The sequence below is a fragment of the Staurois parvus genome, unplaced genomic scaffold (assembly GCF_062004578.1).
Source record: "Staurois parvus isolate SC_StPar_1 unplaced genomic scaffold, SC_StPar_1.0 ptg000340l, whole genome shotgun sequence".
Classification (NCBI taxonomy): domain Eukaryota; kingdom Metazoa; phylum Chordata; class Amphibia; order Anura; family Ranidae; genus Staurois; species Staurois parvus.
Window position 1 is genome coordinate 67,705 of NW_028318136.1, and position 24,682 is coordinate 92,386.

General features: G+C 41.7%; 1 protein-coding gene across 1 annotated transcript in view; it reads right to left on the reverse strand.

Annotated features, from left to right (window-relative positions):
* LOC149456933 (uncharacterized) overlaps nucleotides 1-24,682 on the reverse strand; it is a gene marked incomplete at its 3' end in the record, with an annotated part of 109,588 nt that overhangs the window by 63,350 nt on the left and 21,556 nt on the right. The window contains exons 2-4 of the mRNA XM_089684221.1: nucleotides 22,784-22,865; nucleotides 8,358-8,494; nucleotides 1,145-1,492 (exon numbers count right to left, since the gene is read on the reverse strand). Of these exons, the coding sequence (XP_089540347.1) occupies nucleotides 1,145-1,492; nucleotides 8,358-8,494; nucleotides 22,784-22,865 (567 nt within the window). The remainder of the gene's footprint in view (nucleotides 1-1,144; nucleotides 1,493-8,357; nucleotides 8,495-22,783; nucleotides 22,866-24,682) is intronic.

A 24,682-nucleotide genomic window follows, 5' to 3' on the forward strand; every position in this document is an offset into this window, starting at 1 on the left:
GGAGGTGAGCCCCTCTTCCATCTGGGCTTCCTCCAGTCTCACTTGCTCATCTTCCACCTAAACTCTCCTCCAACTCTCTCCCCCTGCTGAGCAGGCTTGGTTACCCCTAAAGGCTGTCCTGGCCTCTTGCCAAGCCTCCTGTTGGGGATTTGACCAGGATCTTCTAAGAGTACAGACTAGCCACTCCTTACCTCTGCCCACTGCTTGTAGATCTTTCTCCAAAGTTCTAGTGCAGGGGGAAGTCTCAGAGAGCTAGTCTGCAGAGCCTCTCAGCTCTGACCTAAATTTTACCCTGCTAGCTATCACACCCAGGCTGCTGCTCAGCCCTCCTAGCTAAAAATTGAACTAGAGCTGCCCCTAGCTTACTAGGAGGGCACTACACTACGAATAATATTTTTACCTGAACAAAATTGTATAATGTCACATTTTGATGACAAAATAAATATTACATAGATTGAAAATGAGATAAATTATACAATTTCCCCAAAACTGTATAACGCATAGAATGTATCATGTCCATATCTCAAAGGAGACCCTGGACACTCAGAAGAAGATCTGGGACACATGCCCTGAGTGCTAGAGTCTAGCAATGACCCTGTTCATATTCCTCTTACTATCTTCTCCACTGATTGTTCCTTATTATTTAACCTGTAAGAATTTGCTGTCATCCCCCTGCCAAAGGATTTGAAATTCTGTACATTCATTTTTATGGTTTATACACCTAACCTGCAATTCATATCTAGCAAGAATTTCCTCATTCAGGATTGCAGCTCCTTATGTCACTCATTTTGGCAATGAACCAGCATCATTACCACAATCTAGTTAAGAGTATAGGTGGTTCAGAAAGCAGTAAGGATGAATCAGCAATCATTCTATCATAATAGATTTCATAGGTATAATATAGTAGTACAGTATAGTATATGTATCAAATACGGTAGGTACCTTAGCTACATATTTAGCTGTTTTTCCTTGAGTTTCTTGTCAGCAGAATTATAAAAAATGAAGACATAAAATCACATAAGGAATTAAAATAGTAAAAGTAATTTTAAGGCAAGTTATACATTTAAATAAAATGCTTTTTTAAATTATTTTTTTGGCTTTGATCAGGTGGAAGGATACTCATAAGTGTAAGAGATACACTTACCTGGTGGGCATGTACAATGGTATAAGTTGAGGTCTCTTTGATAGCATGTCCCTGCATTAAAGCAGCTGTGTATAGAGCACCGTCCTCTTCTCATCTCACAGTTGATGCCATCGTACATAGCTGGGCACAAACACAAGAAGGAACCTATGGTGTTCTTACACGTCCCACCATTTTTGCATACTCCAGCTTCCTGGCATTCATCCACATCCTTCTCACAAGCCTCTCCGCTGTAGCCACGCTGGCACTGGCACTCAAACCCCCCACGGGGACTCAAATCCTTGTTGACACATTTGCCTTTATTCATGCATCGGTTGGTGGTACAGTGGTCAATTAATTCACAGTGTTTGCCTAAGTGACAAGACAAAAAGGTTACCACTTCTCTTCTGCAATGTGAAATCTTCATGATATGATAGTTTTTACAGTGTATCTAAAGCAGAACATGGATAAGGTGGCGAGAGTTTAGCACACCTGTCAGGCTCTTACTGTTTTCTTTGTCTCCACTGGAGAGACACACTCTCACCATGACTGAAACTGAGGAAATATCCAAAATTTGACACTAAAACAGGAAGAGACATGAAATCATCCAATGGGGTCATTAGTTTTGGTGACAACTGCCTAAGAGGGGATTTCCCTCACTTTGGAGAGATTTCCTATTACTTCTAGGAAGTAAATTTCCCCAATGGGACACACATGACAAAAGTAAAAAACAGGGTTCAGGTCCATACCATTCTCTATCTCCCCATAAAAATGGTTTTGGAGTCTCAACCATACCCCGCTCTAAACAAAATAAATGGCTTGGGATGGGGCGGGGGTTTCTACCATACCCTACTCTATCCAAAATGAATGGCTTGGGGGTTTCAACCATACCCTATTCTATCGAAAGTGAATATCTTGTGGACTAAGCCACACCCCACTGTATCTAAAACAAATGGCTTGGGGGTTTCAATCATACTCCACTCTATCCAAAATGAATGGCTTGGTTTTTTTTTAATAATTCTTTACTTATGAAATTCACATACAGTAAGAGGTAACTAGGAGAAACATTCACCAGAATACAGAGAGAACCAGTACATACAACCAAACCAAGTTTGTGATAGGCACATGGAGTCCATAGAGGTTCATCGAGTTTGTATGTGAAAGTGAAGTATCATAAACAAATAACACGGCACATGAGAGGCAACAAAAAAGACAAAATCAAAGCATTGGATAATCACTTAAATAACCTCATAGGAAGAGGATGCTAGAGCATAGAGAGCTCAGGCCAACTGTATAATTACAAATATGTGTAAGGTAATGTAGAGAGAGCCAATCTGAAATAGCTAGTACCGTGCCAGTATCAAAAAAGCAAAATAAAATAGGGGAAGAGAGTAAGGAAGGGGGGGGACCCCGCTATAGAATACCGCAGAAACTGGAACTAAAAGTGAAGAGAAAGGAAAAGAAAGGGGAGAGCAGCGCACAGAGAGTTAAGTGAAAGAGGAAGGGAGCAGAAGAAGAAAAGGGGTAAAGTATGGGAAAAACTGAGCAAGAGCCCTAAAGATTTGCCTCCCCTCCCGGGGTGAGAAATCAAGGCAAGTAGAGACAAAACATCAGTGGGGATAAGTAAATTCGGTCAAGTAGGCCTCCGTAAATACAAAGTATTGCCATGGGTACTAGGTGTCCTGAAATATCTCCTCCTGGTTATACAGGGTGGCTGTAAGGTCCTCCATGTCCCTAAGCTCATTCACCTTCGAATACCATGATGAAAGGGTAGGGGGTGATTGTTTTTACACCGTAATGGTATACAAGCCTTGGCCGCGTTAAGCAGCTGAATGGCGAGAGAGGCCTTATAGTTTTTGATGGGTCTCCCTGAAAGATGCAACAGGCAGCCCACCGGATTATCATGCAGGTCTACAGCGGTAAGATATTTGATAATATCAGTCACTCCACGCCAAAAGGGCCAGATCCTAGGGCAATTCCAGAGGATATGGAGGAAAGAACCTCCATCTGCTCCACAGCACCAACACAGATCAGGAAAATGCAACAAAATACGGTGAATCTTAGATGGAATCTGGTACCACTGCGTGAGGAGCTTATAATTGGTCTCCTGAACTTTGGTGGCCAAAGAAAACTTATGGGCAAAGTGCAAGATCTTTTCCTGTTGTGACAATGTAAAGGAGACACCCAGGTTGGATTCCCATTTAGATATGAAAGGAGGAACAAAATCAGGTTCTGGGTGGATGAGAGAAGAGTAGATGATGGAGAGGCTATGGTGAATAGGTTCACCCTTGTGACAAAGAGCTTCAAAGGCAATCAACTTTTGAGAAATACCTGTAGTACGCAATAGGGAGCGTAAGTAGGAGCAGAGTTGAATACCTCTCCAGAAATTCAACGGGGGATCCATCAGACGAGCAAAATCATTAGCAGAAAGAGCCCCAGTAGGGGTGGGAAAGTCCACTGAATGGGAGTAGCTAGCAGTAGCAAGATGAGTGAATTGAGTGTCCTCCCATCCTGGAGAAAAATCAGGGTTACCCTGAATGGGAACCAAAGGGGAAGGTTCCACAGAGATAGACGTGTTGCGGAATGCTTTATGGGCATCTACAAGAGTGGCACCAAGAGTTGGGTGTGCAACCAGGTCAGGAGGCAAGGGACCTCACAGCCACAGCCACGGCCAACTTGGGGCCATGCCCCAGAGTCTTCCAACTCCATGGCCACCCAGTGCTTGATGTCCCCATGGCAGTGCCAATCAGCCAGACGTGCATGGTGAGCAGCTCTATAATAGGAGCAAATATCCGGAAGACCCACCCCTCTACATGTCTTAGGCGGGGCCAGGACACAGAAAGCCAACCGTGTCCCCCCATTAGACCACATAAAGGTGCAGAATAAGGCAGTAATCTTCTGAAAGAAGGACGTGGGAAGCCTGATGGGAAGGGCTTGTACTAGGGATAGTATACGTGGCAGTACTGTCATCTTTAGCGTACTACATCGACCAAACCATGTCAGTGTAAGGGATTGCCATCGGAGAAGGTCTTATTTAAGATGAATAAGCAGAGGGATGAAATTTGCCTCATAAAGGCGCACAGGGTCTGACGTGATATTAGTACCCAGGTACCTGATCGATTCTGAGGCCCAGCGGAGATAGAAAGAAAGGCGAAGGCGACTGAGGACTGTGGGTTCGGTGGAAATATTCAGTGCCGAAGACGCTACCATGAGATTGATTTTGAAGGAGACGCTACCACAGACCTGAAGTGCCTGCAAAAGGTTGGGCAGTGAGATAAAGGGGTCAGTAAGAAAAAAGATAAGATCATCCGCGAACGTGGCCACTTTATGTTCCCTTGATGGCTTACAGATACCATAAATGTTACAGTCTGCTTGGATCATACATAGAAGAGGTTCCAGCGTCAAAATAAAAATCAAAAAGGAAAGAGGGCATCCCTGTGTGTTCCTTTTTGATAGGAAAAAAGGCAGATCTAGTTTCATTAACTTTGATAGATGCTGAGGGTTGGGAGTATAAAGATGTAATCCAGCGAAACATAGATGTACCGATCCCAATATGGGCCAAAGTTGCGTGAATGAACTACCAGTTTACCTGGTCAAATGCCTTCTCAGCGTCAGTAGAAAGCAAAATAAGTGGAGTCGAAGCAGTTCTAGCAGCATGAATCATGTTAAGAATATGTACGGTGTTGTTCCGTGGTTCCCGAAGCAGAAGAAAGCCCACCTGGTCCCTGTGGATGAGGTTCGGGATGTGAGGCAACAGCCTTTCGACCAAGATTATCGCAAAGAGTTTCAATTCAGTATTCAAAAGTGTGATAGGGCGGTAGCTACCGCAATGTGATGGGTCTATATCTTCCTTTGGAATCAGAGAGATGTGGGCCCTGAGAGCATCCGGAGGTATAGGCTGTCCCTTCGCCACCACCATATGGGGGGAAAGTAGGTCAAAGAAGGTCTTATAATATAAGGCCGTCAGGCCATCTGGACCTGGAGCTTTCTTGGGTTTGGAGTGGGGCTTCCAACTCCTGGCAAGTGGAAGGGGGGAAGGGTGGGCATACCAGATGTGTATATATATATATATGAACATATCGCTTGTTGTATATCTCGAGGAATCTCCCGTGCACTGTCCAAGAAAATGCTGTACAGTTTCTGGAAAAACTTAAAAAAATTCCTTGTCCATAGAGTCCGAGGTGAAGAGTTTCTCTCCGGTGGTCGACTTAACATGAGATATATAGGCACGAGGGCGAGTGCTGCGAAGAGCTCGGGCCAGAAGAGTACCTAGTTTGTTGGAATACTCCTACATGGTGCTGTGGGACCAAGCCAATTTTTGCTTAACCTTGTGAAAGAGAAGGTATTCAAAATATCCTGATAGGTCACCCTGGCAATAGTGGCCTTATGAGCACCTTCCAGCCGTCGGAGTTGGGCCAATAAAGTGTCAATTTGAGAGGAGCGCTCTTTTTTAAGTTTAAGTTTAGCCGCAAGGCTTGGGGGTTTTAACCTTACCCTACTCTATCCAAAATGAATGGTTTGGGGGTTTCAACCAAAATCACGCTATCTTAAAGGAATAGTTTGGTGGTTTTAACCCTACCCTACGCTATCCAAAATGAATATCTAGTGGGTTTCAGCGACACCCCACTATATTCAAAACAAATGGCTTGGGGGTTTCAACCATACCTCACTCTATCCAAAATGAATAGCTTGGAGGTTTCAACCATACCCTATTATATCCAAAATGAATGGCTTGGGGGGTTTAACTATGCCATACTCTTTCCAAAATGAATGACTATGGATATACTTTGAACTAGAACTCTATGTGTATTTTGTTTATTATTTTTTAATTCTCCTCCCCTCCTGTTTAAACGAAAAACATTTCCAAATTCTACATACCCTCTCTAGCACCGTCCCCAGCTGCCTCCTGGGTCATCATTGAGGAAGTAAAGGAAGCTCTCATACCATTACCAGACTAGCTAGCTGACTGCAGATAACAGGTGTGCATAAGGTTTTAATTTAACAAAAAAGAAAAAAAAGACCAAGGGGAGGTTCTGGGGTGTGCTTGTCATACACACTCTGCATGGGCAAAGTCAGGCACAATTTCAGGCACCAAATGATCTAAAACTCAAAAGGGGTGGAGGGGGCATTCATTGAACTCAACTAAAAACTTTCAACAATGTATGAGTTCATATTTAAATATTTTAGAATCCATACAAAGAATTTATAAGCAGTTACTTAAAAAATGCATTGACGAAAACACATTTTCTTAGATGGGAAAAGATGAAGAACACAACTGGGAAGTAAGGACAGGCAATCTGTGCAGGGACAAATCGTAAGCCGCTATTGTGATCTTACAGGAATCTAGAACAATGTCCATACTCCAGTATCCTGTAAACCATGAGGATACCATGACTCAGCTTCGTAATATTACAGGAAAGTTGGGTGTAGCCAGTAATACTCATAAAATGAGCATGAATGACTACTACCGGTAGTACAACTAGGTTATGTAATATGCTACAGATAATTATATCAAGGTTCCTCAATGATCCAACATAGAACATAAAACCTTTTACATCCGTCACTGCTCCAACAGAGCTTACTAATCTCACGTGACTCAAGCAAAATTCAGGGCCAGCTTGATCAGACACCTATGAACCTACCAGCTTGTTTTAAAGAATTGTAGTTGGGTTAGCGCATACAAACCCCTGTGCTAATACTATCCACATCTGCAGGGCAAGAGTGCTAAACATTTGATCATCTTGCTACCCACATCTAAAGTGTTTCTATTTTCTATGTGTTCAAAGCTGATGATCCACCACATCCCCTAACCCGTGGCTCTTCCAAAAATGAAATGTTGTGTGTCCAACTTTTGCATTGGGGGGTCTTGGATTTAGGTCCCATTGTTAAATCTAACTGCATGGTTTGTATGTTTTTCCTTTGTTTGCATGGGTTTCCTTCAGGTGCTTAGGTTTCCCATGATAAAGATCTCTGATGGCAAAATGCACTGAATGGTGGAGCTTGGAACACACACGAAGAAACAATTACAGTACTTCTGTGTAGTTGGAGAACAATTATCTGTGTTGTGGGGAAGTCACACTTCTTTAACATGATGGTGGACTTAAATTGTGCCACAACTTCCGCAGTTGTGGAGCAGTCCTATTGACTTCAGTTTGCCTATTTGGCAAGTACAATGTCAACGAAACACAGTATGGTAAATTAAAAGCAAACTGGCTGTTCACTTTGCAAGGACATTTTTCCTTAACATAATGGAAGTGGTAAAATCCACTTCAGAAAGAACAGTCAATTACATGCAAACAAATAATAGTAGTTTTGCTTGCACATCATGGATGATGGAAGTCAGCAGAGCTTTCTCTCAATCAACAATCTAATGAAAAATTACCTTGTGATTTGCCCAAAGGCAGGATAGCACCTTCAGAGGCCAGGAGAAGGCTAGCATTTAACCTCAGGGCTAAAATAGGGGGACTGAGAAAGAATATTTGGCACCAGTCACTTTTGTTCATTTAAAGTTTTATTGCGGAATGGTTACGGAGATGAGGGTTAGGAGTCCCAGATACCGTGGCAGATCACTTACAGACTCTCCAGAATAAGATCAATGTCCAGATTTGCAGTGTCAGAACCTTAAAGCCAACCCGGCAACACTGTAAGCACGTTCCCAATTTTTTAGTGCGTCCTCCAAGTGAGTCAACAGGCCCTTCTGAGAGACCAGCATTCTTCCTGGCTTTCTCCAGCAGGGGACCTCCCTTAGGTCTCCTCCTTGGTACAGCTTCCTCAAGACCAGGTAGGCTATAAGGTCTAACAGCAGAGCCCCATCCAGCAGCACTTCCCTAGGCCTCCGGCCAGGGGAATAGAGCGAGGTCATAGCCTGTCCCATATATATATATATATATATATATATACTGTATGTCCTCCCCCAGCATGCACCATTGGCCTAAACCTCCTACTGGATTGGCTGAAAGAAATGTAAATATTCATAACTTTTGTTTGTGAAATCTCATACTATGACCAGTGATACCAGTAACATCTACTGATGACAGTGAGAAATCACAAGCCAACTTAAGCTTAGGGAAAAGGCAGATGAAAAACTAGTCAGAGCTAACTACAGTCCAGCCAAATACTAACTTGACATAGTAGCCCCTGTTTAGGACAAGGAGGCTATACTATACTGAAACAGGGACTAGTGTGAATGGTTCACCGTAAGATTTAGCAGCTTTCGTCTCATACTGAAACGTCTTACCTGTCCATCCAGGGCCACACGTACAGCGATACTCAGAGGATGACAATCGTTTACATGTGCCTCCATTGTGGCAAAGATGCGGTGAACATGGAGGGTCTAAAAACTGACAGCGGTCACCCTGGAAACCACTAAGGCAGCTAGAAGATAGAACAAAAATTCTAACTATACATAATACAAGCATATTGCAAATGTTTTACATTCTGTATAAGTGAATAAGAAGTCTTTCAGGTACACATTTTATATGTAGCCTAGACGGAGGCAAATGTAAGTTTAACAGGCTAACATTTGATATTGTTGGGTTTTTCTGTCATGCTGCCAATAGCTGGATCTGAGATTACACACAAGACTGAGCGACTTGACTACTCCTAGTAGAAGTGATGCCCTCTAGATCTTCAATCTGCAGGAGCAGTCAACAAGTGGAGAGTTAGTGCTGGGCTTGACTGGTACACTGTTCACTTCTCCCTGAGATTGACTAAAATAACCACACTGACAACAAAGATACTATTCAACTGTGTTGATACTTTATTATTTAAGTATCGGCCACAGCTTGATATCTATAAATGAGCAAGCAACCAATAAAACATTGGGACAGTGCTGGGAGGAAGCGGAGACCCGGGGCAGGCTGTTCGCCAGTAAGTCCCTGTACAGAGGGGAGAGCTCCCGGAGAAGCACTGAGTCTGAGGTCTATGATGATGGGACCAACACTTTCTTCTGGAGAGCTCACACATTAACAGTGCTATTCATCTTGACGTGCTCCTTGGTATATGTTACATTACTTGAAGAAACTCCCCAAGACACAGCCTATAATACAAAAAGATTCACAGCAGCAGTCTTTCAGTTCATCTATCATCCAGAGGAGGGAACCCATTCATCTAGGCTGTCCATTCGCTCTTAAGGAGATCTCTGAGCCCTGCTGTGCATTACTTCACCCAAGGCTGATGCTTTACCCCTGAGGGATGTATCACCTGCTGCCAGCCATTCGGGTTGATGGTCACTTATATGTGCATTCTTAATGCGCGGTCGGTGAGTGCGCATTTCTGCTATATGATTTTTTGGCATCAGTGTATCTCAAAAGAGGAAGCTTTTCATGATTCTGTACAAGATTTTATGAACATTTATTGAACTACATATTATTTATTTTTCGGCGCTGCACTATATTTTACAGTTTGTCTTGCGAGGTCATCGTGATTCCTTTGAGTGTTCTAGCTGCTGGTTTTATGAGCGCTCGCTTGAATTTTCTTATTTTAACCAATAAAACATATCTAACACCACATCCCTTGTAGCATTGCTTAGTGGCGTATCTCCACTTTTCTTCCTTAGCAGCAGCCAATTCTGCCACCAGCCATCCAGGTTAGGCTCAGGGGCTTACTTGGGCTTCCTGCTACCAATTCCACCACCTCTACCAACCACCTGCAACGGCACTTTTTTTTTTAAATTTATGTATGTATTCTTTTTTTTTAAATGTCATAAGCCAAGCCATAACAACAAAACCCAGGAACAAGAAAAAAACAAAAGTGGGGAGGGAGTATTTGGACTTCTTTCTTCGTGGAGAGGCGCCAACTGAGAGACCAGTATTTGAAAAAAGCAAAAGATAAGTGAGCGCTTGTGTGAATATATAATGAGCAGCAGCTGTACACCAAACAAAGGCACCGTATCAGACCTTCAATAGCATAAATGTGAAAGAGGAGGTGCAGCGCTATATAACTAGACACAATAATAAATAAACCACTAGTGATACACAATAGTGATAAACAGTGACTGAAATTAATACCGCCACTAGATGGTGGCCATAGAGTGAGGAGAGTGAAACAGTCCAATGAAGGAGTGCTCTTGAGATCCGGGACGATCTTCAAACGTCCTATATAAAGGACCAACAGGTGATAAAATATGAAGACTGCGCACTCACCAGATACGCAATCTTTATGCGCATTTGTGTAAAATATCACTGGACCTCCTGTATCCTCATCCTGGTCTGGTCAGATCTGGTCAGCATATCCCTCAAGGCCTGGTATCCACATAGATGTAGCTTTTCCGTAGATTTGGCCGGTTTTCACCAATGCTCAAATAAATAGAAAGGGCCACATAGTGTAATATCCTCAGGTGTCTTTATTAGAGGTACAGGATAGCAGGAAAACTGACAAGCAAAAGTATACTGACCAAATGAAAATCAAAGATGGCCGCCGGGGCCCCTCGTGGCGCCGGCGGTGAGGCGTCCGACCTGCTGTAGCTTTGCCTGACGCGTTTCGAGCAATGGCTCGTACTCATAGGGGTGCAGCTTACAGTGGTGGACGCAAAATGACAGTCTTTAAATACGAACGGTGGCGCATGCGCGGTACGTCATGCGCCATTTTCCCTATGTCGGATGTCCGCGCAACAGGCGCCATATTGTTGTAGTCCGACCCGATGGCGCATGCGCAAACGCCAGACATCGGGTACATAGAAGCAAACAGCTGAAATCAATGCTGTAAGCACCAGAAATGATTCGATTGAATACTAAGGACATCAGGGATAATGCATCTATAGATAATAAGCACCTGTGTAAAGTGATATAGCTATGGGCAAAAAACAAGATTGGATCTTAATTTAATAAATCCAAAATCTTATTATATCGCCCATACTTATCATAACAAAACAATTTTGGATAAATACATCCCAAATTTAAATAAAAATATATATACATGAAAATAAAATTAAAATTCATATAAAAAATCATGTAAAAACCTGGTGGTCATACATAAATATCGGCATATATATGATCTGCCAAGCGAAAAAATGTACATACATTATAAATACCCTACTGTGTGAAAATCACATCTAGGGCCAGTGATAATTCACTCAACCATGTATATACATTCGATGCAATTATAAAACATAACATATACCTATAGATCCGTGAGCCACAAGTACATGCTAAATATTAAAAATAATAAGAATGATAATATTATCTAAACAAGAATATCATCATAATGGAAAATAGAAACCCATAATTTTGAGGTAACATAAAATAAGTGCACTTATAGGAACAATGACAAAAAATTCATACATAAATGTACATATAGGATGATATCTAAATAGTCCTAATTAGCTGTTATCAATAAAACTATTGATATCTAATTCTATATTATGTCCCATGGGGCGCATACAGTCCATCTGGAATATCCATTTTGTTTCCATTTGTGAGACTGCTCTTTTTCTATTTATGCCCCTCCAATGGGCTTGTACTGTATCGATACCCACAAACTGTAATGAAGATGGGTCCCTATTGTGATGGGTCCTGTAATGCAGTGATAAAGAATGATCTTTAAAACCCTTTTTGATGTTGCTAACATGTTCACGGAGTCTATCCTTCAATTTTCTGATGGTGCGCCCAATGTACTGTTTTTTGCACGGGCATTGCAAAAGATACACGACATATTTACTATGACATGATATAAAGTTGTTGATCTTAAATGTCCTGCCAGTACTGGTTGATGTAAAACTCTCTACCCTCTTTTTCCTTTTGCTATTACAGGTGCATATAATACACTTGTTGCACGGGAAAAAACCGGTAGTGTTGTTCAAAAAGGAAATATTCCTAGGAGGATCTATAACATTCGGGGCTATGAAATTTCTCAGAGATTGTGCTCTTCTATAAGTAATCTCCGGTCTGTCAGGGAGGATTTTAGTTAACACTGGATCCGCCTTCAGAATTTTCCAGTTCTGATTAATGATTCTAGAAATGGTCTTGTATTGTCTGGAAAATGTGGTCACAAAGGGACAAATTTTTTGTGATTTTTGTAAAGTATTGTTAGCGAGTAAGGAATCCCTATCCATATTTGCTATCTCCTGCATAGTACGGTTAAGACATATCTCGTCATATCCCTTTTCCAAGAATCTGTTTTTTAGGACAGATGCCTGTGAGAAAAAGGTGTCAACCGAAGTACAGTTTCTTCTCAACCTCAAGAATTGACCTTTCGGTATGTTTGAGAGCCATAGTGGATGGTGACAACTACTAATGGGAATGTAACCGTTACGGTCTGTTCCTTTGAAAAAGGAAGAGGTTATAATGGTACCTTCTTGGTTTATTAATGTCAAATCTAGGAAATTCACGCTAGTTTTGCTATACTCAAAAGTTAGTTTGATATTTAGGGTGTTATTATTAAGGGTACCAAAAAAGTTGACTAATGTTTGTTCATCCCCTTTCCAAATAAGCAGTATATCATCAATATATCGCCTATAAAAGTATAATTCTGGCCAATCTCTGGCGTATATAACATCCTCCTCCCATCTCGCCATAAATAGATTTGCCAGGCTTGGGGCGAATTTCGCTCCCATAGCCACACCCCTCGTTTGTAAATAGAAGTTGCTATCATACCAGAAATAATTTCTAGTCATAGCAAAATCCAAAAGGGTAAGAATGAACTTTTTATGTGAGAGAGACAAAGTAGATTCATTGAGATAAAAGTCTACTGCTTGCATACCTTCTGTGTGATCAATACTCGTGTACAGAGAAGCTACGTCAGCTGTAACCAGAAATGTGTTATCATCCACATGAAGGCCTTGGATATCCTGTAACACTTGTTTCGTGTCTCGCAGATAAGATGGCGTTTTCCGTACTAGTGGTTGCAGGAAATAATCTATGTATTGTCCTGCTCTAGAACACAGAGATCCAATACCACTTATGATGGGTCTGCCGGGAGGATTATCCAAATTTTTATGTATTTTAGGGAGAATGTACATGACCGGTACTCTAGGGGCCGATGGACATAAAAACTCCTTCTCTCTCTTGTTTATAACATTATCCGAATATCCTTTAACTATGATATTTTTGAGAGATTTTTTATATGCAATCAAAGGGTTCTTTGGTAGATGGCAATATGTATCCACATCTCCAAGAATATTATATACTTCCTTATTGTAGCTATCCTTATTCATTAATACAACACCCCCTCCCTTATCTGCAGGCCTTATAACTAGGTCTTTCTGGTTAAGGAGGGAGTTAATAGCTTTGGAAGTCCCATGATGGTCTTTATAATTCCTTACCTTCACAGCAGCTAAATCTTTAAGTACTGTTTCTTTAAAAACATTAATATAGCTATGTGTTTGTGGGGGAGGATTGAATTGGATCTCTGTGTTCTAGAGCAGGACAATACATAGATTATTTCCTGCAACCACTAGTACGGAAAACGCCATCTTATCTGCGAGACACGAAACAAGTGTTACAGGATATCCAAGGCCTTCATGTGGATGATAACACATTTCTGGTTACAGCTGACGTAGCTTCTCTGTACACGAGTATTGATCACACAGAAGGTATGCAAGCAGTAGACTTTTATCTCAATGAATCTACTTTGTCTCTCTCACATAAAAAGTTCATTCTTACCCTTTTGGATTTTGCTATGACTAGAAATTATTTCTGGTATGATAGCAACTTCTATTTACAAACGAGGGGTGTGGCTATGGGAGCGAAATTCGCCCCAAGCCTGGCAAATCTATTTATGGCGAGATGGGAGGAGGATGTTATATACGCCAGAGATTGGCCAGAATTATACTTTTATAGGCGATATATTGATGATATACTGCTTATTTGGAAAGGGGATGAACAAACATTAGTCAACTTTTTTGGTACCCTTAATAATAACACCCTAAATATCAAACTAACTTTTGAGTATAGCAAAACTAGCGTGAATTTCCTAGATTTGACATTAATAAACCAAGAAGGTACCATTATAACCTCTTCCTTTTTCAAAGGAACAGACCGTAACGGTTACATTCCCATTAGTAGTTGTCACCATCCACTATGGCTCTCAAACATACCGAAAGGTCAATTCTTGAGGTTGAGAAGAAACTGTACTTCGGTTGACACCTTTTTCTCACAGGCATCTGTCCTAAAAAACAGATTCTTGGAAAAGGGATATGACGAGATATGTCTTAACCGTACTATGCAGGAGATAGCAAATATGGATAGGGATTCCTTACTCGCTAACAATACTTTACAAAAATCACAAAAAATTTGTCCCTTTGTGACCACATTTTCCAGACAATACAAGACCATTTCTAGAATCATTAATCAGAACTGGAAAATTCTGAAGGCGGATCCAGTGTTAACTAAAATCCTCCCTGACAGACCGGAGATTACTTATAGAAGAGCACAATCTCTGAGAAATTTCATAGCCCCGAATGTTATAGATCCTCCTAGGAATATTTCCTTTTTGAACAACACTACCGGTTTTTTCCCGTGCAACAAGTGTATTATATGCACCTGTAATAGCAAAAGGAAAAAGAGGGTAGAGAGTTTTACATCAACCAGTACTGGCAGGACATTTAAGATCAACAACTTTATATCATGTCATAGTAAATATGTCGTGTATCTTTTGCAATGCCCGTGCAAAAAACAGTACATTGGGCGCACCATCAGAAAATTGAAGGATAGACTCCGTGAACATGTTAGCAACATCAAAAAGGGTTTTAAAGATCATTCTTTATCACTGCATTACAGGACCCATCACAATAGGGACCCATCTTCATTACAGTTTGTGGGTATCGATACAGTACAAGCCCATTGGAGGGGCATAAATAGAAAAAGAGCAGTCTCACAAATGGAAACAAAATGGATATTCCAGATGGACTGTATGCGCCCCATGGGACATAATATAGAATTAGATATCAATAGTTTTATTGATAACAGCTAATTAGGACTATTTAGATATCATCCTATATGTACATTTATGTATGAATTTTTTGTCATTGTTCCTATAAGTGCACTTATTTTATGTTACCTCAAAATTATGGGTTTCTATTTTCCATTATGATGATATTCTTGTTTAGATAATATTATCATTCTTATTATTTTTAATATTTAGCATGTACTTGTGGCTCACGGATCTATAGGTATATGTTATGTTTTATAATTGCATCGAATGTATATACATGGTTGAGTGAATTATCACTGGCCCTAGATGTGATTTTCACACAGTAGGGTATTTATAATGTATGTACATTTTTTCGCTTGGCAGATCATATATATGCCGATATTTATGTATGACCACCAGGTTTTTACATGATTTTTTATATGAATTTTAATTTTATTTTCATGTATATATATTTTTATTTAAATTTGGGATGTATTTATCCAAAATTGTTTTGTTATGATAAGTATGGGCGATATAATAAGATTTTGGATTTATTAAATTAAGATCCAATCTTGTTTTTTGCCCATAGCTATATCACTTTACACAGGTGCTTATTATCTATAGATGCATTATCCCTGATGTCCTTAGTATTCAATCGAATCATTTCTGGTGCTTACAGCATTGATTTCAGCTGTTTGCTTCTATGTACCCGATGTCTGGCGTTTGCGCATGCGCCATCGGGTCGGACTACAACAATATGGCGCCTGTTGCGCGGACATCCGACATAGGGAAAATGGCGCATGACGTACCGCGCATGCGCCACCGTTCGTATTTAAAGACTGTCATTTTGCGTCCACCACTGTAAGCTGCACCCCTATGAGTACGAGCCATTGCTCGAAACGCGTCAGGCAAAGCTACAGCAGGTCGGACGCCTCACCGCCGGCGCCACGAGGGGCCCCGGCGGCCATCTTTGATTTTCATTTGGTCAGTATACTTTTGCTTGTCAGTTTTCCTGCTATCCTGTACCTCTAATAAAGACACCTGAGGATATTACACTATGTGGCCCTTTCTATTTATTTGAGCATTGGTGAAAACCGGCCAAATCTACGGAAAAGCTACATCTATGTGGATACCAGGCCTTGAGGGATATGCTGACCAGATCTGACCAGACCAGGATGAGGATACAGGAGGTCCAGTGATATTTTACACAAATGCGCATAAAGATTGCGTATCTGGTGAGTGCGCAGTCTTCATATTTTATCACCTGTTGGTCCTTTATATAGGACGTTTGAAGATCGTCCCGGATCTCAAGAGCACTCCTTCATTGGACTGTTTCACTCTCCTCACTCTATGGCCACCATCTAGTGGCGGTATTAATTTCAGTCACTGTTTATCACTATTGTGTATCACTAGTGGTTTATTTATTATTGTGTCTAGTTATATAGCGCTGCACCTCCTCTTTCACATTTTTGAGAGACCAGTATGTCACGGGACATAACGTGATGCAGGAGTCCCCTCCTTTTTCTTTCTCCTACCAATAATCTGCCACAATCCAAATCACGCCCCTTCACCATCCTGCCCTTCTGCCATCACTTAACCCATTTATAATCCTACATCCTAGTCCAAAGGGACCGTCCCCAGTCATGATGCCTGCTGTGTTTATAACACAGGGCATTGCTTTCTTACTGGACAGCCCGGCAGGCACTGTAAACACTGAAGAATAAAAGCACTTGTATTAAATGTTACATTGTTAATAAGGATTTTGTACAAATAATAAAACTAAGGATAAAAATGTACCTATTAAACATGTACAAAAAAAGGTATATTAGCCCCTTGCTGATGGCATCTGGTGGTCCTTTAGGTGGATCTTAAAGAGGATCTTCGGTCATTAAAAAAAAGTTGGAAACTACAAACACTGTAGCTGCTGTCTTTTAATAAAAGAACACTTACTTGTCCAGGTATCCAGCGCTGTCTTCACCCGAGTCAGTTCTTTGCCAGTCTTTGGGTCCCCAGCACCACTATGTTGACTTCGGGAAGCCAGCTGTGACTCCTGGCAGTTTTACAGCCAGCTTCCCACTGCTCATGCGTGAGCTGCGCTGCACCCTGTGAATGGTCCCGCAGTCTTCTGGCACCTGTGAAGTGTCCCAGGAGGCTGTGGGGGGGGGTTGGGAGAAGGGGATCACTTAGGCAATCCAAATGGTGGAAGTGAGTACCTGTCACAACTAGGTACCTGCTACCCCCCCCCAAAAAAAAAGTTTCCATTATTGTCAGAGGAGTGGGGGATTATTAGAAACAGTGTAACTTTCATTTTTATCTGAAGTTCAGATTTAACATCAAAAGGCAAAGGAAAAGTTCTTAATCTTGTGGTCACCAAGTGATTGGCTGTCACAGTGGCCACATGATCGGAAGCCTGTCCCACTGGGAACTATTAGTGACAGCTCAGGCAGTGTGCTGGGAGAATGCAGTGAGTACATTCTCAGCACACAACAGCGGAGCCCCATGGATACATATATATATACAGTTGCAAGAAAAAGTATGTGAACCCTTGGGATTACGTGGAGTTTTGCATGAATTGGGCATAAAATGTGCTCTGAACATCATCTAAGTCACAACAATATAAGAACACAGTCTGCTGAACATAATACTACACAAACATTAGATGTTGCTATGGTTTAATTGCACATAACATGTAAACATTCACAGTGCAGGGAGGAAAAAGTATGTGAACCTTTGGACTTAATAACTGGTTGACCCTCCTTTGGCAGCAATAACCTCAACCAAACGTTTCCTGTAGTTGCAGATCAGACCTGCACAATGATCTGGAGTAATTTTGGACCAATCCTCTTCACAAAACTGTTTCAGTGTAGCAATATTCTTGGGATGTCTGGTGTGAATCGCTCTCTTAAGGTCGTGCCACAGCATTTCAATCGTGTTGAGGTCAGGACTGTGACCAGAAGGCGTATTCTGTGCTGTTGCAGCCATTGTTTTGTTGAATTACTTGTATGCTTTGGGTCATTGTCCTGTTGCATCACCCATCCTCTGCGGAGCTTCAGTTGGCGGACAGATGGTCGTACGTTTTCCTGCAAAATGTCTTGATAAACTCTGGAATTCATTTTCCCATCAATGACAACAATCCGTCCAGGCCCTGAGGCAGCAAAGCAGCCCCAAACCATGATGCTCCCTCCGCCATGTTTTACAGTGGGGATGAGGTTTTGATGTTGGTGTGCTGTGCCTTTTTTTCTCCACACATAGTGTTGTGTGTTCTTCCCAAACAACTCAATCTTGGTTTCATCTGTCCACAGTATATTTTGCCAGTAGTGCTGTGGAACATCCAGGTGCTCTTTTGCAAACTTCAAACGTGCTGCAATATTCTTTTCGGACAGCAATGGCTTCCTCCGTGGTGTCCTCCCATGTACTCCATTCTTGTTTAATGTTTTCCTTATTGTAGATGTGTCAACAAAAATGTTAGCATGTGCAAGAGATTTCTGTAGGTCTTTAGCTGACACTCTGGGATTCTTCTTTACCTCATGCAGCATTCTGCGCTGTGCTCTTGCAGTAATTTTTACAGGACGACCACGCCTAGGGAGAGTAGCAACAGTGCTAAACTTTCTCCATTTGTAGACAGTCTGTCTTACCGTGGACACATGAACATCAAGGCTTTTGGTGATACTTTTGTAACCCTTTCCAGCTTCATGCAAGTCAACAATTCTTGATGGTAGGTCTTCTGAAAGCTCTTTTCTGCGAGGCATGGTTCACATCAGACAGTGCTTCTTGAAACCAGTAAACCCAAAACAGGTGTGTGTTTTTTAAGGGCAGGACAGCTGTCAGCAACACATCCAATATCATCACACTGATTGGAGTCAAGGTTGGCTCACTCCTGGCTCCAATTAGCTCTGGGAGAAGTCATTAAGCTAGGGCCTCACATACTTTTTTCTCCCTGCACTGTGAATGTTTACATGTTATGTGCAATTAAACCATGGCAACATCTAATGTTTGTGTAGTATTATGTTCAGCAGACTGTTCTTCTATTGCTGTGACTTAGATGACGTTCAGAGCACATTTTATGCCCAATTCATGCAAAACTCCACGTAATCCCAAGGGGTTCACATACTTTGTCTTGCAACTGTATATATAACAGCCCACCCACCGTGCTGCCATATAAATTTAATATGCTGGTGGGAATAAACTAAAATTGACCACAACTCCCTATACTTTTCCTGAAGCTGTTGAGGACACGGAGCGTGCTACACACACCCCAAAAACGTTATCAAACTGAACAGGCGGTGTGTAGCATGTCCAATTTTTCTGCCTTTATGCTGTGCCCACCTCACCCCTCCTAATTGCTGGCAATTTTAGGCTCTAAAACTGAAGCCAGAAGTTCAGCTCAAACAGCTGTCAAAAATGAACCATCTGCCTCAGTGTTTATGTTTACAGTAATTCTAAATGCTGCTACTTCTTTTTAACCACATGACCTCTGGAAGGTTTTACCCCTTTCATGACCAGGGCATTTTTTGTTTTTCACCACTGCACTACTTTAACTGGAAATTACTCGGTCATGCAACATGACTAATTATATACCTTTTTCACTCAAATAGAGCTTTCATTTGGTGGTATTTGATCACCACTGTTTTTTTTATTTTTTTATTATATAAACAAAAAAAGACCAAATATTTTGACAAAAAAAAAATCAATATTTTCAACTTTCTGTCATAAATCATATCCAATCAAACAAAAAAGAATCACATTTCTTCATAAATTTAGCCCAAAATGTATTCTGTTACATGTCTTTGGTAAAAAAAAAATCCCATTATGTCTATACTAATTGGTTTGTGTGAAAGTTATAGCATATTCAAACTATGGTATAGACACTGGAATTTACGCAGCTATGACACTATACTGATAATGGCGGTGATTAGCGACTTATGGTGGAACTGTGGGCTAAAATAGGGTGGCGGGCAATCTGGCGCTGACAGCCCTCACTGGGAGGTATACTAACTGTCTAACTGACACTGACATCAATAGTGACACTAATATAGTGATTACTGATAATACTGTACACTGTCACTGTACTAATGACACTGGCTGCGGAGGGGTTAACATCTAGGGGCAATGAAGGGTTGCCTTTGTGCCTAACAATGTTTAATGTGTGCTGCTTTTACAAACAGATCTGGCTGTTTTTTTCTCCCCGATTTGCCAGCCAGATCGTTGCTCCGTGTATAGAGTCTGTGCTGTGATTGGATACAACCGATCAGCAGGTCTCAGCCATAAATCATTGGCCAGGACCTGCTGACAAACTCCCGCTGCGTCCAACCACCAATCAACCTGTAAGCAAGCTGGCAATGTAGTTAATAATAAACATGTTCTACTTACCTGCTCTGTGCAATGGTACTCTCCTCACTGGTGCATTAGGCTCCTCCTCTTCTTTGTGCGCCACCAAAGGAAACTGCTTCCTATGGGGGCACACCTGTGGGCTGACTTCTGAGCTGGGCTGTGTGTGTCTATTGACACACACAGTATGCATCAGGACCGAGATTTGAACACATGACCTCTTCTCACTATCACTCGTTATTAACCTTGGCTTGTTCCTCAACTACACTTCTGTTTGATCCTAACCTGCAACCACTTGTTACTGACCTTTACCTTGTTTGCTGACTATGCTTCTGCTTGATCTCCACCTGCTATATCTACGACTGGACCCAAGCTCACTCATCTCCTAGTGGGGCTATCCTGAGGACTGTGACCTGGTACTATCACACAGCATAACCCATCTCCACCATCAGGAGCTCTGGTGAATAGTGCTTAGACCATGCAGGATGACGTACTTGTGTATTTATCCAGCTGGTTGGACTGTGGCCCCTCATCCCATCCCCTGCTCCCTCCTCACAGGATTTAATGACTTCTGCTGCTGCCTCTGTGCCTATGTGGAGAGGGAGTGAGAGCAGCGCTGGTTGCAGACAGGCACAGAGCCAGATCGATATATAATGTATAAAGCAAGGTTAGGGGGCAATACACTTACTGAGCATTTTTTATCCTAATGCAGTGAATACATTAAAAGAGAAGTATAGGATTTATTATTATGTTTTTTAATCATACTTACCTAAGTGGATGCAGCATTGGACCAATGCTGCATCTTTCCTCCGCCGGCTCTAAGACTGAGTGATCAGACACCACTGATCACTCAGTTCTCCCCACCGCTCTGAGCAGAGAGCGGTGACTTGTCAGTCTCCGGCTCTCTGCTCTGCCCCCCCCCAGTGCTCACTGGAGCACTGGGCCGAGAAGGGGGTGGGTTTGGCTGGCTCAGGCTCTCAGTAGATCGCTGAAAGGCTGGGCCAGGTGCCGGTCCAGACATCTGGGTGGATCCTGATTTTAAAGTCGAGATCTTTCTCCAGCATGGACTGGCTGAGTGACATCAGTCAACAGCAGGCTTCAGCCTTCTGATGGCTGAAAATGGATCACAGGGCTACAGGACGAACTGTACTCCTGTGCTCCAGAGGGCAAGTAGAGTAAAATGGACTTTGGTTGTATCTCTCCTTTAAGGTAAAAAATGTCTTGCTATGCAGAGCAATAAAAAGCAGTATGCTGGTGCTTACAGGGGAGAGATCTGTATTGGTTACAAACAGACCTCTCCCCTGTTAGTGTTCCTCGGCGACCGCCGGGTGCCGGTTGGGAATCTCTGGCTGGGACCCAGTGATTGACAGCTGTAGCCGCCAATGGCAGCGTGGGTATGGCGGGTAAGGTATATGTGATTTTGCGCAGCCCTGCCTCCCTGTAGCAGTAATTCTGCTATACAGCAGTCGGGAAGCAGTTAATACTTACTTAGTCCACCACTTTCTATTCTGACCTCCACCATACTGAAGAGATTTTGCTACTGAAGAACCTTCTACATCTAACACAATTCTAGTTCTGAAAGATTTTTGGTCTGTGGTTCCGTCAAAAGAAGGGGAGCAGGTTTCTGACACTCCAGGAAGAAGCAGAAGATTCTGGGGCAGTGAGCAGACTCTTCAATACAGGAAAGATCGGAACAGTAAGCAGCGCGACAAGTGAGTGTTAGAACACTTTTTTTCCATTCAGATTTTTTTTTTATTTTATCAGGAGCACTGATTCTCTCATTCCTGACATGACATGAAGTCTTATCATTACCAATATGTTAAAAGTTTGAAAAACCCGTTATGTTGGAGGGGTTGTGGGGAACTGAGCACAGTAGGTCACATTTGATGGGAATGTCACAAAATTCAAAAATATTGGGAAGAAGTACTTCACTTGACACAAGAAATTATAGGGATAAAAATATTAAAGGAGCCTGGGGTATGTCTCTTACATGGAACAGAGTTAACGGTTGAAAGGTATAAAAATTCTGGGCTATTACACTATCTGAATGCAGAAAAGGGTTTGATTACTAATTTCTGGATGGAACAGGAATCAGCAAGGATATCGGATTGGATCAAAAAGCTAGATTAGATATATAGGATGGAAGAAATATACCACATAGATGAGGATAAAGTGGAATGTTTTCGTGAGAAATGGAAAAAGTGGGAGGAGTTTAAAAAGGTTAAATTAATTGAAATTGTATAGAAAGAAAAATATATTATACCCTAGGAATCCAATAAGATAGAGAAAAGAGGCTGAGAGGTGGGGTTGGGGTAGGTAAGGTGTGGGATAGGGTGGGGGGATATGGGGAGTTTGTATTTTTTTTTGTATGTGGGGTGTAAATAATGGAATAAGTTATGTTGAAATTTTAACGGATGGAAGAGATAAAATGTAAAACTCAATAAAATATTATTGAAAAAAAAAAGTTTGAAAAACAGACAATTTTACCTGCAAATGTGAGTACCGTTTGCGAGCTTCACACACGTTCCTCCGTTAAGGCACGGATCCTGGGAACCTTCACAGTATAAAGCTGAGGGCGGGGATAGAATTAGTATTAAACATAACATAACCGCAAAACAAACTGATTAGGTAAATTAACTTTTTATATCTAAAATGCTCTTAAAAGGTTACCGCAACATTTCATAATCCTGATATATGCCTGATATACCATGTACTTGTATGAAAAAGTATCCTGTTCTCTTTGTATTGCTTCCTTTGTGTGAAATCCCTGGTGTTCCTGCCAGTCCCTCTGCGTTCCTATTAAAAACTGACCACACTGGCCATGAGAGCGCTACGTAGTCAGTTCCCTAGCTGTGCTGCCTGCTCTCCTCCAATGATCAGACTTGTCCTGACACCCCCCCCCCCTCCACTGTGTGCTGTTGTTTCTCCTCCTACAGCTCTCTTATTTCCTTATGTAGCTGAGAAGAGAGAGAATGTGATCACTTCTTAAAAAAAAGGAAAAAAGGTATTTAGAATGTCTTTTTTTATATATATAAACAAATGCTTTACCTTTAATTTCTGTTTTAAACTGAATGGGCTGTTTTACAAGGTGAGAGTTCACATATACTTTAACACCTTGTAAACAATAGATCTTCATGCACACGGGACGTTTTTACAGTGGCTGTTTTTGGCTTTTGACGTTTTTTTCTACAGCCAGTAAACTCCCCAGCATGTTATCCTATGTGTCCATGCACACATAGTCTGTAATCAATGTTTTTTGGGAGGGGCGTTTTTTGGCTGGAAAAACCCCCCAGAAATAGTGGGTTTCTAGAGGAGTTTTTTAGGCTGTAGAAACACTTTAACGCTGAAAAACGCTTGTAAATCGTGGGAAACCAGCGTTTTTGGACTTTTTTTGATAAAAAAAAATCTTTCTTTTTGGTTAAATAAAACTCTAAAAAACAGCAAACGTGAACAAATGCAAAAAAAAGCGGCAAAACGCTCATACAAAAATGCTAAAAAACGTTGAAATACTCACGTTTTTAACATGACTTTACACAGCTAATGTCACCAGCATTCGAGCAATGTGCATGGAGCCTTACATATGGATGTGGGGCAGCACAGCGGCTAAGTGGCTAGCACTCCCACCTAGCAGCACTAGGGTCGTGGAATCGAATCCCAACCATGGCACCACCGGCATGGAGTTTGTATTTCCTTCCACACTCCAAAGACATGCTGCTAGGTAAATTGGCCCTACTATGTGTATATATGAATGTGAGTTAGGGACCTTAGATTGTACACCCCTTGAGGGTTAGGGACTGACGTGAATGTACAATATATATGTAAATTGATGGTGCTATATAAGTACCTGTAACAATATGTAAACAAGGCTGAAGGTCCTATTTACTTTTTTGTAGTGCGTGGGTTGTGTTGCGGCAGCCCATTATACCATCAAACATACCAAAATTTGTAATGCAATGCACTACGGTCTATTACCATTCTATATGACAAACTACAAAACATGTGCATTGCCTTAGTGCAGGGGTTGCCAATCTTTCCTATAAAGGGCCACTTTACTATCCTGTAGACTTTAGGGGGGCCAGACTTTGTCCAGTGGGAGTAGAAATTGTCCCAGTGTCAGTGGATATAACCAGTGACCTATCATTGGTGTCTGTGGGAGGAAGAGTCCAAATCACTGCTTGCAGTTTGAGAAAAAGTGCATCGTATCAGTGAGAGAAATAGTGCTCATTTTTGGTGTCAGTAAAAGAAGGAATGCCCCATTGTTGGTGTCAGTGGGAGCAATAGTGCCCCAGGGCTGAATAATGGCAAGCAAAGGGCCATATTCAGCCGCAGTTTGGAGACCACTGCCTTGGGGTGCCATTTATGTAACGTGTGTAGCAGTAATGCACA